The 17,053-nt window shown below is 32.5% G+C and overlaps 1 protein-coding gene across 1 annotated transcript in view; it reads left to right on the top strand.

Annotated features, from left to right (window-relative positions):
* Positions 1-2,522: 2,522 nt before the first annotated feature.
* Positions 2,523-17,053, top strand: part of CARPB (Carbonic anhydrase-related protein B) — a 335,706-nt gene continuing 321,175 nt past the window's right edge. The window contains exons 1-2 of the mRNA XM_089632140.1: positions 2,523-2,642; positions 7,945-8,412. Coding sequence (XP_089488266.1) covers positions 8,349-8,412 — 64 coding nt within the window. The 5' untranslated portion in view covers positions 2,523-2,642; positions 7,945-8,348. The remainder of the gene's footprint in view (positions 2,643-7,944; positions 8,413-17,053) is intronic.

Raw genomic sequence — 17,053 nt, 5'->3', positions numbered from 1 at the left:
GATTTCCAAACTTCAAATAAGTTGCCTTCATGTATGTTAATTATCAGAAAGTAATTTCACAAACGCTTATTAATAAGTTGCCACAAAACTCAGAATTAATTGCTCACTAGGCTAATAGGCTATTCACGTTCCTTATATATATTTTTTCTTACTTGACCTGGCAGTCACAAATTGTATAAAAATACCCCAGTGAAAGAAAATGCGAATTAGGAGTAAATAACATATTTTCGGAATCGTTAGAAAATTACTTAAGTGTACCTCGAGAACAGTTTATTAAGAACACGTTATAAAATATAGTTATTCTCAATGACTCAAAATAAAAATTGTATTATAATTTGCAAAACATAAAGCGAATAAGTTAAAACGGGGAAAAATTAAGATTTTATGCATAAATATTTAAATCAATTCAGTATTTAATTCAAAAAAATAATATTTTTATGAAGATTTCCAATACTATTGCATAAGTAGCAAATTTTATGGGATTGTTCAATCATATCGCGCCCGCAACATTTTGTTGTTTTGAAACATAATCCGAAAAGTTTGCTTCTAATGACTGTATTTTCAGGTTGGCTCAATCTTTTGAACCTCTAATACCACTGGTACCCACTAATTACCAACCAACTCAATGTAAAATACTGTATTTTTTACACAGTGCGGTGATTACTGAGTTAAATTCACTGCAATGAGGCTACAATTTGAATGGTCTAACCAAACGAACACATCGAGGATTCTAAATCTCTTATCTATTGCAATAAGAATAGACAAAACATACATATTTTTTAAATATCTCTATGCTTTGACACGTACGTAACGGTACAATTGAATCAAAATGTAATTTGTTGAAGCACTAGTTAAAACCGCTAGCGTTCGTCAGAATCTTGCAGTTCGCGTTGCCTACTTACCTTTCTAGCTAAACACAATTATTCCAACTGGCAATCTCCACAGTGGAAATGTTTGACCTAGATATTAAGGCTCAGACTATTTAATTGCAATTCCCGAAAGTTTTGCTAATGATGTTTCGGTCTCCAACTCGCTAACCTCTTCAGGGCTGTACTGCAGCAGACACTAGTGCTCCTCGACAAGCCAAAACATTAATGTTATGCAGCAAAGGTAACTTCAATCTTAACGTTCGCCCTTGTTAGCTCCGTTTCGTAACTCAACTGTATTGCAGATTGTAACACATCTTACGAACGCAAATCGCTCTTACTTTATACTTGTATCCTTAGCCGGTTTTATTTCGCGATTAAGAAATTAATTATTCATGAGTCAAAATTTAAGATTTTCCAAATTGCTGTAATTGGTATTTTACATATTCAGGAACCTGTACCTACACATAAAACTTATTTTTAGATTTCTTTTCTGAATAGTTAGGATTTTTTCGACAGCCTCCGTGGTCGAGGGGTACGGCTCTCGACAAGCAATCCGAAGGTCGCGGGCCCGTATTCCGGCTGGCGCAAGTAAATTTTATTTGATGAAATTGTGTTATGTCACGATTTATTGCTTTAAAATAACATCTGTTCATTTGCGGCACGTTCCAGAGTAGAAGATACTTTCAGTATCGCCCTAGTTTAAGACCACCATTCTTTGCTCGAAATGGCTTTAGTCGTGTTTAGTGATCAGATATGAAAAGCTAGGTACTAATTCATCTTCCTCTACCCCATCGCATCCCTCCCCCCTACTTCTACCTTCAGCCTCATAACGTACCCCAATTAGGAATGCCATTGCCTCACGGGCTACAGACTGTTGGGAGCAGTTGGGAGTCTTGTGCGGTACACAAAATAAAAGCTTTAAAGGTACACTGGTGCCCATCAACTAATTTAATATCAACTTTACACAGTAGAACCTGTGGGAAACCTCCTGTCCAATGCAATCTTTGAGGCTGCATTGAAAGGGTTTTTTAAGGAAATGAAAGAGTGAACAAAAATTGGCAGGTTTATACAACATAGAATAAATCGATTAAGGCAGCCTTCGAAACTGCATAATGTTAGTAATGTTATCTTTGATTAAAATTTAAAGACAAATAACAATTAATAATAGAACACGTTTCAATATTATCACATAAAAAACAAATGAGTATAACCTATTTTGTTTAAACATCTCCATGAACTTGCATTCCTTAGCGCCAAAAGTCACCTGAGAGTTCGCGCCTCTTGACTCTTTCCACCGCCAAAAGTTATCCGCTCCTCCCCTCCTTCCCCCGAGCCCCGCAGCGGGCGTATCAAACATCTACCCCCACCCGAAGGCTCTATCCGCTTCTCGCTCCCTCGCTCCAGACATAAACTTTCAGATACCAAATGCAAGTCTACTCTAGACTGCAGCGACAATCAAACCAACAATAGAAAAGAAGCTGAACTAACCTTTATGCGGTTGGACGTAGAGCTTAGTTTCATGGGTGCGTTCGAGGATATTTAGATTATTCTGGAGTGGAGGTCGTAGCCTGCTACGGCGTAGACATGTACAGGCGTAGACGGTTGAATGTCGGACTAAGCTTGGCTTTGCCCTCAGTATCGCGAACACATGCTGTTGGACGGTCGGGTCGGGCGCTCTGGAACTCTTCGCTCGCTGTACAACTCGCTCGAGAAATACTTCGCAACCGGCGCTAGATGATGTCATGATAATATTTATACATGAAGGCATTATTTGTATGTCTAGTTTTCTATTGCATCTAAAGTGAAAGACGTTTAAATTTATAGCATCAGGTGTAAATAAAATTATTTCATACATTAAAAAAAGTTATTTTGTTAGACAAATCTGAACCCAAAAATTCAAAATTTTAGTTTAAAAATCATTCTCACATCTCTAATTTCAATCCAAAAATTTGTAACGTTTTTTAATACTTCCTTTACATAATTTTTACTGTGTGTTTTGGTTTGTTTACTGTCCCAATGAAGTTTTTTTTAATAAAGCTTAATTCTTATTATAATATTTTTGAAATTTTAAATATTGTAATTAATAAATAATAATACGACGAACGATAACCGCGACCCTTATACCATGAAAGGAGATGGATCCGTTGTGATAAGGGCTGGAGGTAATCTTTTCAAAAAGCTTGTAATAAGAGGAGATTTCTCCGATTTGAAGAGTTTTGTAAATTGAAGGATCAAGATATAAAGGGACCTCTTTAAGTGACCGCATAATTAAGGCAATAAAAATGCTTTGGAATATTTGATGAAATACCTTCAGAGCTTTTTGAAGCCGAACTGGAGTATTTTATTTTTAAGGATAATTTTTTAATCCTTTATCCTAGGGAGATATAATGACCACTAAAAAAATGGTATGCTACTTCAGTATAAATGTTTATTAATAAATTAAAAAAATATATATAACTTCATATTTTTTATAAATGCATGGTTATTCGAAGTATCTAAACCCTAGATGCTGTTTTGGAAACAAGTAAAAATTAACTTTTCGGTGTATGCATTTAAAATAAACTTTAATATTTCTAAATAATAAATTTTAATATCAAATATGAAAAATGTTTTCAAATACGCTAACCAAATTTTTACTCCAATCATAGAAAAATTGAGATAACTTGGTATTTCTAAAAAAATTTCGTTTTGTTTGACAAAATTTAAAAAAAAACTGTACCTTTACTTTTATTGTTCATATAAAAAAAATAAGAAATAATTTTTAAAGTTAAACCGATTGTTTCGATAGCGGCGCGAAATATGAATTATTCATTTTGGGTATTTTTTTAGATTTTATCTATGGATTCCAGTGTAAATATTTGAGGTAAACTAGAAAAAATTATTATTTTTCTTTCTAACGTCAAAAAATAAATATTTCCGCATGATAGAAAAAAAAAAAAAAAATTTGCACGCCCGGTTATATATTACCCTCAAACGCTTGAGGAGTTAAAAACTGTCAAACAATCTATTTTTTTTTATTTATTTGCATATTCATTTCTGCAATTATAAACTAGATGTGTTATTAATTAAATCAATTGAATATAGGTATCATGCAAAATTTAGACATTTGAAACATCACGAGATTTTAAAAACTAATATTACAGTTCACATTTTTTTAAGTCTTTAGGGACATGAAGTGAATACATGGTAATTTGAAGAATCCTAAAAACTAGCAAACTGTCAATAATTGTTCTATTCTTATTTTTTTTGCATATTGTAAATTAACATACTTATTCATCGTTCTAATTGCCGAGGTTAACAAATACGTTCTTCTTTTAAATATTTTATTTTCACTATAACTATGAATAAGTGTCCAAAATTAAAATGATTCATATCATATTAAGGGGTGTACAGAATAGCAGTAGGGACATGAGAATAGATAATGTAAAAATAATTGTCCAGGGAGTGACGTCACGGCCTGAATAATTGACCGGGACGAATCTGCAACCGGACAGTACACGGAAGTGCAATTTCATCAAATTTACCAATCTACCTACCTAACTACCGGCCGGTTGCATACTATAAATGGTTTCATCTCATTCGATACACAAACCCCCTAAATTTTATGAATTGTTTTCCTTTTCTGAAACAATGATAACTTTTTCACAGCTCAGTTGGATTTTGTTTTCTCCCGGTTAACCCTTGCTGTGATTGCTTAAAAATAAAATAAACTTTTACAAGGGTATTTCAAAAGTTTCCAGGAAAATTGCCCGTTTTATAAGATGTATGTTTTACTATCGAGAATTTTTGACTAGAGTGTGAGAAAATTCAATGATAGTAATTTATTTTTGGGGTATAATGCCATGTTACGCTACCTCCTACTTTCCCAACGTTTGGACAGCATTACAGTGTCCATCATTAGGACAGATGTATCACTGACGTGTGAGATGTGGCTGATGATGGACTCTGTAATGCTGTCCGAAACGTTGGTTGAAGAAGGAGGTAGCGCAAAACGGCAATAAAGCACTATAATACTTTTGCCGTGAAAATCTCAAATCATATCGTGAGAAAAACAATTAATACAATAAGTGAATACAAAATAATATGATAAAAATTATACCCTTGTTTAATTACATTTCAAAAATGTATACAAGAAATTCATGGAAAAGCATGGCTATTATTCATCCAAGAGACAAAAAATGATGACTAAGTTTATGATTGTAAAAATATGCTAATTATTTACAGCAAAAATTTATAATTGTTGTTTGCGCTGTCAAACTCTTCCCTTGTTGTGAGCTTTATTTGCGGCTACGTAGGCTAATTTCAGGAATTCTATCGTGCATGTTTTATAGCGAAGAATTCAATTGGCCATAATTATTTTGCAAAACGAGAGGGCGATCCATTCTGCCTTTTCACAGTCGATATAAAAGATGCAATGTAGTCGTTATAATTGGTCGTCTGGAGCTAGTTTCTAAGACTCTTGGCAACTTCAACGGAAAGTAAGGGAATCTCAGATACTTTTAATGAAATTAAATCAATGCTGTGATTTAAATGTATCTGTAAACCTTTCCTCTGTTTACTATTTAAATAGTTACATGGTTTACATGATTACCACATGGTTTACATGGTTACCACAACTTAATACTTTATTGCACAAACATTCTAAATTATAAAATTTTGGAGCGATCTCATGATAAAACCACTAAGGGTTTGTTTTCGAAAACGAGAATATTTTCGTTTTCAATTCTTAAAACGACTTAAATTATGTTTTGTTTTTAGTTAAATCCGATACAAGTTAACATTATCTATAAAATGTTTCAATTTCAATTCTGAGATATTTTACTGCAAAACATTAAATTTCAAACTAATTTAATTTATTTAATTAATTTAAAACGATTAATAACGCTTAACAAATAATATATTAACAGAATCTACTAACATTTTTTTCGTGTGAATGAAAAAGAAGTTTTACCTTCATACCTGTAAAAATAAAAATTATATTTGCAATGAATATAAATGTAATCCTTTAGCTGTTAATTGCCTATTTTGAAACATATAATTTTATTGTCTGTATATTTCTGTGCATTTTATTGAATTTATGGCAATTTTAGCTAAAAAAATAAGTGAATATTTTAAATTGTGGATATTCTTTTAAAGCGACGCTGGATTTAAAAAAATACCAATAATTTATCTTTTTGTAATGATTGCTTTTGATATGAAAATACGTTTGTATTAAAAGCAATCAGAAAATATTTAATTAAAACCGAGGCAAGGTATGTGGACAAAATTGTTAATCACAAAATTGCAGACGATTTATCGGCTGTGACAAGCTATAAAAATAACGTTTTCATTTATAAATTATTTCAGCGTTTAGCTCGACTGAGAAGCATAAATAATCACAACATGGTAAGTACAATTATTATGTACAGTACATGGCCTGATTTGTAACCAGGAATAATTACACGGAACAGTAATACAATGTATTGCGATATGCCTGAACTAATTGCAATTTGATATAACTGAATATCGGTCATGCTCGTCAATACATAATAATTGACATATTTGACATTCGCGGTATCCCAATTTTTTTTGAATAGTTTTGTATTACGTAAGAAAACTTACAGCATGGACATTGGTTTATTTTATTTTAATTTAACATTTCGTATGAAATTATATGAATTTTAAAATCATACCAAACCAACATAAACCTTGGTTTGACTTATCGTCACAATAATAATTGTAAAGTAATCAAAAACATTCGATAAGGGTATACAAAATATGCCTCTAGAGAAAGACACTTTCCATTTCCATAAAAAAAATTTAAATCCCTCGCTGACCAATCTTCGCTTTTACGCCATCGAAAACATTTGGATACAATAATTATTGTTTTTATACCAAAAGGCTGAAAAAATAATGATTAATCGAAAAGCAAGCGGCGCCGGGCAGAGCACCCTGTTCCTGTATCGAAGCCAATATCAATTTGTCAACTTTTATTAATATTCGTGATACGCCGAAATGTTTAATGCCTGCCCACGATACATGCTGCTGTGGGAGTTATAGCTATGTACATCTACACTTGTACACACAGTACACGTTGTGAAAACATTTATTGGGATTTTCACCGTAGTCCAAAATTGATAAGTGGATGACTTTTAACAACCAAATGATTTTTAAACTACTACAAAATCTCTTTTGTCCCATTTTAATTTTTGGTGTCTTTTTATCATTTTCTTTTCAATAGTATCAAATATATAAATAATATATAATAATTTACAAATAATATACAAATATTATGTTATATAATACAAATAATATATAATAATACACAAATCGACGTTCGAAATTCAAACCGAAAACCATGCGAGGTTGCACAATATAACCCATTTATTATAAATGTTCATCTTTCTTGCATAATACGGACCGCACGCAATAGCACAGAGCAATTAAAATAATAAGATCAAATTAGTATGTTGTATACATCTCCTAGTCATAGATTATAAATAAATATTTTTCTATTGTAGAAATTTAAAAATAAATTAAATTATAAATTAAATTTAAATTTATAAACATTTCAATCGTTTAACCGGTCCCAGAAAGTCTATAAAATTATCCATCGTTAATGGGTTGACGGGGTGGTTTATAAATTGTTTTATGAAATTAAATTTTAATAATTTTATCTACGTGTTGTTTTTTTTATAAATATAATACTTTTTCTTCGTTAATAATCGCAAATTAACTTGAGACATGATTTTAATTTAATGAAAATTGATCATTTTGCATACACCACAATATAATCAAGATAATCGACATGTTTCAAAACCAATGGTTTCTTTGGCAGATATAATAATTATAGACGTATTTATACGATTATTCCGGAGAAGAAACCATTGGTTTCAAAACACGTCGATTTTTTTGATTAAGCAGTGGTGTATACCAAGTGATTTATTTTCGTTAAATAATTTAAATTTAAGATAAATATACTTTTTTAGTCACAACATTTTACTACAATAATCGCATTTTAATCGTAACTGTGTTTTGAAAGACTAATAATAAAAAATAAAAATTACGACAATTTATACAATGCATTTATTTAAAGATTATTAAAAAATAAACTTAATAAAATAAGTGTAAAAACAGTTATTATTGCTGATAAACGTGACGAAAAATCTGCAAAAGCACTATTCGGCAATGAAAAGACGGTCGAACAGGTGTAGTTCCGCCATCGAAGGAGTCCCGAGTCCCCTGGGCCTGGAGCAGCGACTGGTGCGCCCCCGGCAGGCAAACGTCCGCTAGGCTAGGCCCATCCTGACATAATGTGCGCAAGGAGAATAGAAACAAGGCAGTGCAGTCAAACGAGGAAGCACAAGCTGAGAGAGGACTAAGAGACCTGAGCTGAGCGTGAAGTAGCGGTGAAGAGTGCAGAGTGCAGAGTGCGAGTGCAGCTTGTAGAGAGAGTGGCAGAGGCAGGGCGTCGCGGCGCCTCGGCCCAGCACCGCCGTCATGTATCTGAAAGTTTTGGCTGGCGTTTCCGCTGTTTTGCTGCAGTTGCTTCTTCAAGTTTCCGGTGAGTTTAGCACAAAGTTTCACTTGTTTGCTTGCGTAGTGCGGTGCGACCGCTAATATCAATTAATAATGTTTCCCCAAGATGCCTCCTTTTAAATGTTCGTATGTGAATACAGAATTTGTAACAATTTTTTTAATTATTTATTTTAACAGTACAAACTTCCAATTCATTTCAAAAGCTATTAAAAAAATGTTAACATAGATAATGAAAGAAAACAAAAGTTACATGAACGAATATTTTAAAAATTATCACTATTTACTATTTATTATTTTATAAACTTCCTCTTTAGGGGCTTATACATATGAATAAATAAAATTATACATTAATACAGTGCATATTTATTATAAAGAACTAAATTGTCTTAGTAATAATCTTTTGTATTTGTTAAATGGTAGATTAAAGATTATTTATAAGACACTTTTGCTTACAGCCATTGAAGGAAATGTGAAAAATATCTAAATTTCCTGCGAGGCAGTTAATTAACCTAGTAAATATTCCCAAAGGTATCAGCATTGGTAAGTTGGAAATTAGTAACCTCAAAATTATCTTGGACACATGCTGTTGGAAACAGCCATGGTTAAAAACCGATATCTCTTACGTGGAAGTAGCTTAGAATTTTTGATCAAACGTTTTTTTTATTTCCTACGTTTTCTACAACTTTCTAGGCTGCGAATATTACTGAAAAAATGTTTACAAATATTGATTCTAGAGAAAAACCGGTGACGAGAGTTTAGTGTGATAAACTCTCAATCGCCTATGTACCTAATCGCACAAGAGAAGATCTTCTGAGTGCAATGACCCAGATCAGTGGTCACGCATTGATTCCGCATAGATATCAGGATGATCTAAGCACTTAGCTCAATTATCTACAGCATCTTAATTGTTAATCTTGTAATAATCAAAATTTACTAGGACACGAATGACTTTCGTTTATTTATTTAGACAGTACATTATGGTACAAGTGATAAGGTATATAACTTTATTCATGGTTAAAGTACCTTTTACGTATGTTCACATAATATATTAGTTATGTATTTTGCCAGGGATGAGAACGATTTTTAATCTCAACTAATGAATACATAATAATGTTTTTTTATATTAACTCCACACAAGAGGCCCTGAAGAAAATAATTTCCCTCGGGCTTATGTCATCTTTGGGGATGCTGTGTGGAGGGTCTTTTTGTGGAGAGGAAGGAGTGAACATGGGTCTTGAAGAGTCCCATGTTGTAGGAGGGAGGAAACACAGAGGCCGGCAGTTCGTTCCACAGCCGAGCTGTTGAACTTAAGAACAAATCGTAGAAGCGACCCGTTCTCATGTGACAAAAAATGTCAACCGTGTACAAATGTTAGGCGCGCGTTTGGCGTGTATCCCGACTACGCACCGGTGCCGAAGGGATCAATGACGCTAGTTCCTCAGAGCATCTTCCATTGTAATACCGATAGAACAAGGACAGCATACCTACCTGACGCCTGTGCTCTAAAAATTGCAGTCCGTTTGTTAAGATTGGGGAATCTATCAAACTGTCAAGGGTTTTTTTCAGGTATTTAGGGGCTCCGGACCAGAAATGGCTGCCAAATTCGACAGTAGGGCGCACTATAATCAATAATAATAAAAAAAGAAGAAAGTGTGTGGAGAAATAAAGAGAATTTTTGAAATCAAGTAAAATAAACACGGAACATAAATTACACTAATAAAAGTTTAATGAAAAATTAAATGTACATAGTTTTAAAATAAATTATATCACGCTTAAAAACTGATAAATAAGTTTTTTTAAGTGAAGTAATTTTTCGTGGTGGGTATATGTTGTGATCGCGCGAGTAATTGGTGAGTTATTTGCTGCATTAGTTCTGTTGGCTTCTATATGAAAAAGCTTAATGTGCCTGGAAAGCGTACCAACATTTAAACCAATGATGGAAAAATTCAAAAATGTATATTTTATTTTTTAGAAACAATAAACGTCACAATATGGATGTTTAGCAAGGTTATCTCACGAATTTTTCACAATTATTCAGCCCTTTTAATCAGATATACCACAAATGATTGAGTAATAGTTAAAGACTAAACGGAAGTAATTCCAATGATAGGATAAAATAACTTTTTGGGAAGGAGTATATATTATTAGAAAAATACAAAATTCACAATATCGTATTACATAAAATTCAATTAAAGGTTGCCAAATTTTTTAAGTCATGCTTGTGCATGAAGGAAATGGAAAATGGTAATCGCAAAAAAATTTGCAAAAAATTATCGAAACGTAATATTTTATTCAATTGACATTGAAGTGAATGTTACAGTCATCGGGAGTTACTTAGGTTTCATTGATAAAATGATTTATTTATTTATCGATTCTTTACATTGTATCTTTTTTTAGGTTAGAATTTTTAACAATTATTTTATAAGCAATAATTATTAGCCTGAAACACTAATCCACATTGAAAAATCTCCTGATAAAAGATACATGACGCCAACGGGACTTGATCTTCACCAAATATCTTGCATCTTCACCAAAAAATGTAGACAATTTGTCTCGACGCCATCTAGTGAGAGAGTTAGCACTTACAATGCCTTTCTCATATAAATTAAAGTTGGTTGTTTCAGGTGAAAAAATGTAATAAGCAGTAATTGTTGAATGAAACACTAGTATATATTGAATTATTTCGCGGATTAGCGATAAGCCGCCATAGCTCAGTGGTCAGAGCTGTCGACCGGAAATCGAAAGGACACGGGTTCAAGTCCCGTTGGCGTCATGTATCTTTTATCAGGAGATTATTCAATGTGGATGAGTGTTTCAGGCTAATAATTATTGCTTATAAAATAATTGTTACCCTTTGTGCTTTGCATAAAAAATCTTGTCTGAAACATTAGTTTACCAAAAAATAAATAGTTAATATTTGACAAATTCTAGTATCTTCACCAAAAAATGTAGACAATTTGTCTCGACGCCATCTAATGAGAGAGTTAGCACTTACAATGCCTTTCTCATATAAAATAAAGTTGGTTGTTTCAGGTGAAAACATATAAAAGCAGTAATTGTTGAATGAAACACTAGTATATATTGAATTATTTCGCGAATAAGAGATAAGAGGCCCTAGCTCAGTGGTCATAGCTCATAGCTCTCGACCGGAAATCGAAATGACACGGGTTCAAGTCCCGTTGGCGTCATGTATCTTTTATCAGGAGATTTTTCAATGTGGATGAGTTTTTCAGGCTAATAATTATTGCTTATAAAATGATTGTTACCCTTTGTGCTATGCATAAAAAATCTTATCTTAAACATTAGTTTACCAAAAAAATAATAATTAGAATTTTTAATTTCACTAGGACAAGCCTGTTTTAACTGATGCATAATTTTATAACATTTTTCTGTTATTCCGTATTTTTTATCAATCACAAGAATAATATTGAAATTGCAATTTCATTACTTAATTTCTGATTTAAAAATTCTTTTAATTGGTAGACACCATGGCATTTGCAAAAAAAAATTGTGCGTGAAATTTATTTAAATTTCTATACCACGTATTATTGTTTTAATTACTGTTTGTAGCTCCATCTGGTTTTAGCCAATATAATTTCTCGACATATATTTTGGAACGCAATTTTAATATCCTTTGTTTGTAAATTAATAAAGCTGCGTGATTATAAATTTTATGAATTAAAATTAAAATTATTTTGTCTTGTTGGGAGAAAACCTTGTTCTAAAACAGACATGTTTTCATCGCCCTTGTTAGCCATAAGAAATCTTCAGGCTGTTTTGAATACAGATAACGTTTTAATATAATATGGTTCTTTTGAAAAACGAAAATACCAATCTACCGCTGGATGATTAAGTAGAAATCCTGGAGCTGCGAATCCTTTATTCATGCGTCCATGGAAAAGAATGAGGAACATGACAATAACAAGTTTTAACCATAAGGACAATGATTATGAAGTTCCTATGTATTTTAGTTTAAATAATATATGTATTTTTAAGGTTTTCTTAATAACAATTTTAGGTGAACGCATTTTCCCTCGTGGATGGATTAAGATAAAAGAAAATTTCATAAAAATAGCCTCGTCGAGTGACGATCGTCAAAATTTAATAGCTGAAATAAAATCCTTTCCAAAGGATGAGCCATCTGCACTCAATTAGTATCTATTATTTTCCAATAACTAAAACATACGTTTTTTTAAATCTACAGCCTATATAATTCACAATACTTAAAGAGCACGACACAGTTGAATTGGTTCTCCGTAGTGCTGATCCTGTGCAAGGGCGCTTCACTGTTTGGCAGCCTTCTTTGGTCTGAAGCCACAAATTACTTGAAAAAACCCTTTAATACAAAAACGGGCAGTCCGTTTCCTGATAGATTCTGCAGTCTTAAGGCACAGCCGTGGGAACGATGTTGTGTATGTGTTCTTGTTCCACAGGTTTTTCAATTGAAGAGTCACTCATCACTTTGGCATCGACGCATGGTTTAAAAACACACCAAATACGTGCCCAACATCTGCACAGTTGACATTTGTCACATGAGAACGGATCGTTTCTGCGACTCATTTTTTAGTTCGACAAATCGGCTGAGGAACGATTTGTCGGCTTCTGTGTTTCCTCCTTCCTACATATGTACACTTGTTTTTCTCCTCGTAAAGACCCTCCACACATCATCTTGAAAGATGATATAGGTCCTCAGGGAAATTATTTCCTTCAGAGCCTTCTGTTTGGAGTTAATAATAAGGAAGTATAAATTACAATTAAAAACTCAAATAAAGAAAAGGAAGCTAAAGGATACGTGTGGTTTACAAAAAAAGGTGTGTAATTTAAACGAATATCAGCGTTATTATGATTCTACGAACCAAAATTTTGTCAGAACGTATTAATATTTAAATTCAAAGAAAAGTTCTACAAAACATTTGTTAATTCCACTAAAGTTATTCGTACTTTTCGTCAAACAAGCCCGGAGAGGTCAAAGTGACAGCCAACTGAAAAAAACATGTTTTGAAATTATCAAATATTCACCCTCCTTGTCCCGGAATCAAGAATATTCTTTATTTAAAACTAATTTGAAGATGTAAAGACCAGAGTCACCTTTCCCCGCCAAACGCGTAGCGGCGTTATAAGCCATTATCGTTTCCTTTTTACTTATTCTAACTTGTAGCCTTTTGCAATTACAATATAAATGAAAAAATGTCATGTTTTATGTTTTTGTTGTGTTTATTCCGCCGGCGCTTTTTCTGGGAGAGTTGCAAAAGTAATTTCTGAAACTGGCAAACTGTTAAATTAAACGCCCTTCCTGCATTCAGTCGGCCTCGACTTCAGAGCCGGCACCGTGGAGGCGCTTCTACCACCTTGCCACCAATGCCACTTCTCCCCCACACCACCTCAGGCTTACTTCATTCAAATCACAATCATTTCTCATCTTAAACACATTCAAACAATTTATGGTTTTTAACTCCCCGAACAAAAATTAGAGCAAGTGTCAGATTCGTGAAACTATTGATGGTATCATTGTGATTTAAATTATACTTTAGTGTACTTCGTAGAGTTGTGGTAAACGCATTCAAAATTGGGTCGTAGCATGCGAGTTTTTTCTCCATGAATGTTGAGAGTGAATTACTTTGATTTTTTACACATATTGGTGTGCCTTCATTGACTAAGTGTGCCTTATAAAAATGTCTCTCAAACTTATTTAAAAAATACGAATATATGTTTTTATCAAAATTTTAAAATGATTTTTAAGCATACCGACGTCAATATTTGCGCGTAACATAGTCCCTCAAGGCCGTGGATCAATATTATTAATTTTATTTAACACTCCGAGATTTCGATGTAAGAATATGTGTTATTTAATTATTAAATGAATTTTTAATCTTTTATCTATTTGGAGTAACTTAGTGACTAAAATCTCAAAAGAAAGTCTATTTCCGTTTCACATATTTCTTTTGAGAGTCTTTAATATTGTCTTCTATGATAAGATGATATATTTTAATAAATCGAAATTGTAAAACTTATATTTCTCATTAATCAAAAGCAAATTGAATATGTCTTTAACCGATAAGAGAAAATATGCTGATTTTATATTAATCTTAAAAATTTTACACGTATATATTTATATATTACTTTGGCACTGCCGTGCAATTTTTGAACTCATTGCATTTCGACTGGATGAATTCACAACTAGAAGTAAGGCGATATTTCATTGTACACACATTACTACCAATGTCCACTTGTTTGCATTAATACCTAGAATCTATATATTGCGAAAAACATAATTCCGTATTTATGATATTTATTCAGTAATGGAATTTATATAAACGCAAGTTAAAAGTTTTACAAAATTTCCTCACTCGCCTTTACAAGATAGAGTTCCGGTCACATTTCCACTTCTATATTTTATATAGTTACAATCACAGGCTCCAGAAATTTGGGAGAATTCTGTGGGGCATTCACAGAAAAATTAAAAATTCAACTATTGATTGCTGTGCTTTTTAAAAATAATGTTTTTCTCATTTTTCTTGAAATTCTATTTTCCTCTTTTCCTAGAACCCATTGTACTTTAATATTTCACATTGCAAGTCTGTATTTCCAAACTTCATCATTTGTCTGCGTATTTCAAAGCAATATTTAATGAGTTTTAATATATTTTTTAAAATAGGTTTTTTCCCATAAAATCATAAATTTTCATCATTTTCAGTTTTGAAATCATAATTACATTTATATTAATATTTAATTGACAATTTACAACTAAAATTTAGAAACCTAAAACTTCTAAAACAGTTGATATGCTCTTTAAACAACTTTAAAACATTTTTGTATACCTTTCTTCCCAAATATTAAGAATGTTATCTACGTACTTGTTATTACGTGCGTGTTATCTTGATATTTATTAAAAAAATCAGTCAGCGTATATTTGCGCTCGCAAAACTAGTTGACCGATATCGCTGAAAATTTGTTAGTTTGTTCTTATTAGTGCCTAGAGTATTTAGTGAGTGGTTTGAATGGTACAGAAAGTCGGGAACGCCCGAGGAATACTTAACGCACTATATCTGCACAAGAAAGAGGTACTGAGTTGAATAAAAGGCGATGTAAAGTAGTTTTTTAAGACGAGACAATACCCTTAAATAAAGCAAGAATCTTTACGACGTAAGTAAAGCAGCCGTGGACACAAATATACGCGCGCAGCCCTGGTCTATTGGACAGACCTGCGGTTGAATTTGCATTATCAAATCTCTAAAATAAAGTGAGAACCATAATGAAATAAGTGATCAACTCGCGTAAAAACAATATTTGGCGCACGGCCTCAACTAAAAATTTAATACTGTCACAACTAAGAATTTAAGGTCAGCCTATTTCATGTTTAATTTCCATTGAGTGTATTTCGTGTAGTGATTGTTGAATTCGATTTAGTATGGTGGCTAATGGCAAGTATGCTGCATGATGTACGATAGTTAGGTGGATGGATGTGTGCAGTAGATCAGGATAAGGCACTGCATAATTGAAACAACAGAGGTGGAAGTTCACGGCTCGGGTCTCGTGCGCCGGCACCGTTTGTGCCGTCACTGAAATCAAATCGGACTACACATCTCACACACCCACATACCCTTTTGTACTCCTGGAATAGATTTCCTTAAAATAGATACATCTAACACATACGTATTTCCCCACCTTCCCCTTCGCCATCTCTTCCCCCTCTACACTACATTCAATCATACAACATACCCCACTTGGGGACGTCATAGACTCACCAAAAATTTAGGGTCTTTTGTGCGGTATTCATAAAAAAATATATCTATTTAAAATTTTCAAAATTGACTTTTTCAAACACATCTTGGAATTTATGTAATGGAAAATGTTTGGGTGCCACGGGAAATTTACAAGCACATTTGTATTTTATTTCCATTTTTTTATCTAAATATTTTAAGCTCTAGTTGTCTCTCTATAGCGCAAAATATATAAAGCATGTGAAAGACCATCAGAGCTATTAATCAGTACATAAATAAATAAATGAAAATATAATCATTACTTAAAAACAGAAATATTTTAGAAACATTTAGATGTTTTACAGTTTTTAAGAATTTATGCTTATTTCTTTAGTGTTTCACGAAGTTTAAAAATATTCTTTTATGAATAAATATACTTATTTTTCTAAATCTTCCTCAATTTGTATGATTTTAACCTTACGTAATTAGTTTTTGGTACAAACATCGTTCATTTCAATTATTGATAGGTACCTTATTTTATTTCTAAAGGTAAATTTTGTCTTTATTGATTTAATGTTTCTAGTCTTCGAAACCCGAATCGATTTGTTATAAAAATCTGTTTTCGTAACACGTTTTTAATTAAGATTTAAATTAAGTGTTCAAACATTTCTCCGGGTTCCGTGTATATTATGTGTATGTTAGAGCGATGATCAAATTTGTTTTATGTAAAAACATTATGTGTTTGGGGCTGTTGAGTGTTGATACAGGACCGTTAGATTAAATCCCATCAAAGATCGCTCTCCAAATAATTCTGCTTTTTCAGCCCTAAAAAGGTCGGACTCGTCATACTTCAAACATTTCGAATCTCTTTCAGATCTATTTACGAATCTGCTAAGTATTTAAATGTTGCATCAAATTGGTAATTCGGATATATTCACCAAATGTGCGAAGATTTAAAAAAATACT

Source organism: Hesperophylax consimilis, chromosome 5 (genome assembly GCF_061612785.1).
Source record: "Hesperophylax consimilis isolate HC1 chromosome 5, BYU_Hcon_1.0, whole genome shotgun sequence".
In the NCBI taxonomy this organism is placed as follows: Eukaryota; Metazoa; Arthropoda; class Insecta; order Trichoptera; family Limnephilidae; genus Hesperophylax; species Hesperophylax consimilis.
This window is presented reverse-complemented; position numbering and strand designations above follow the sequence as displayed.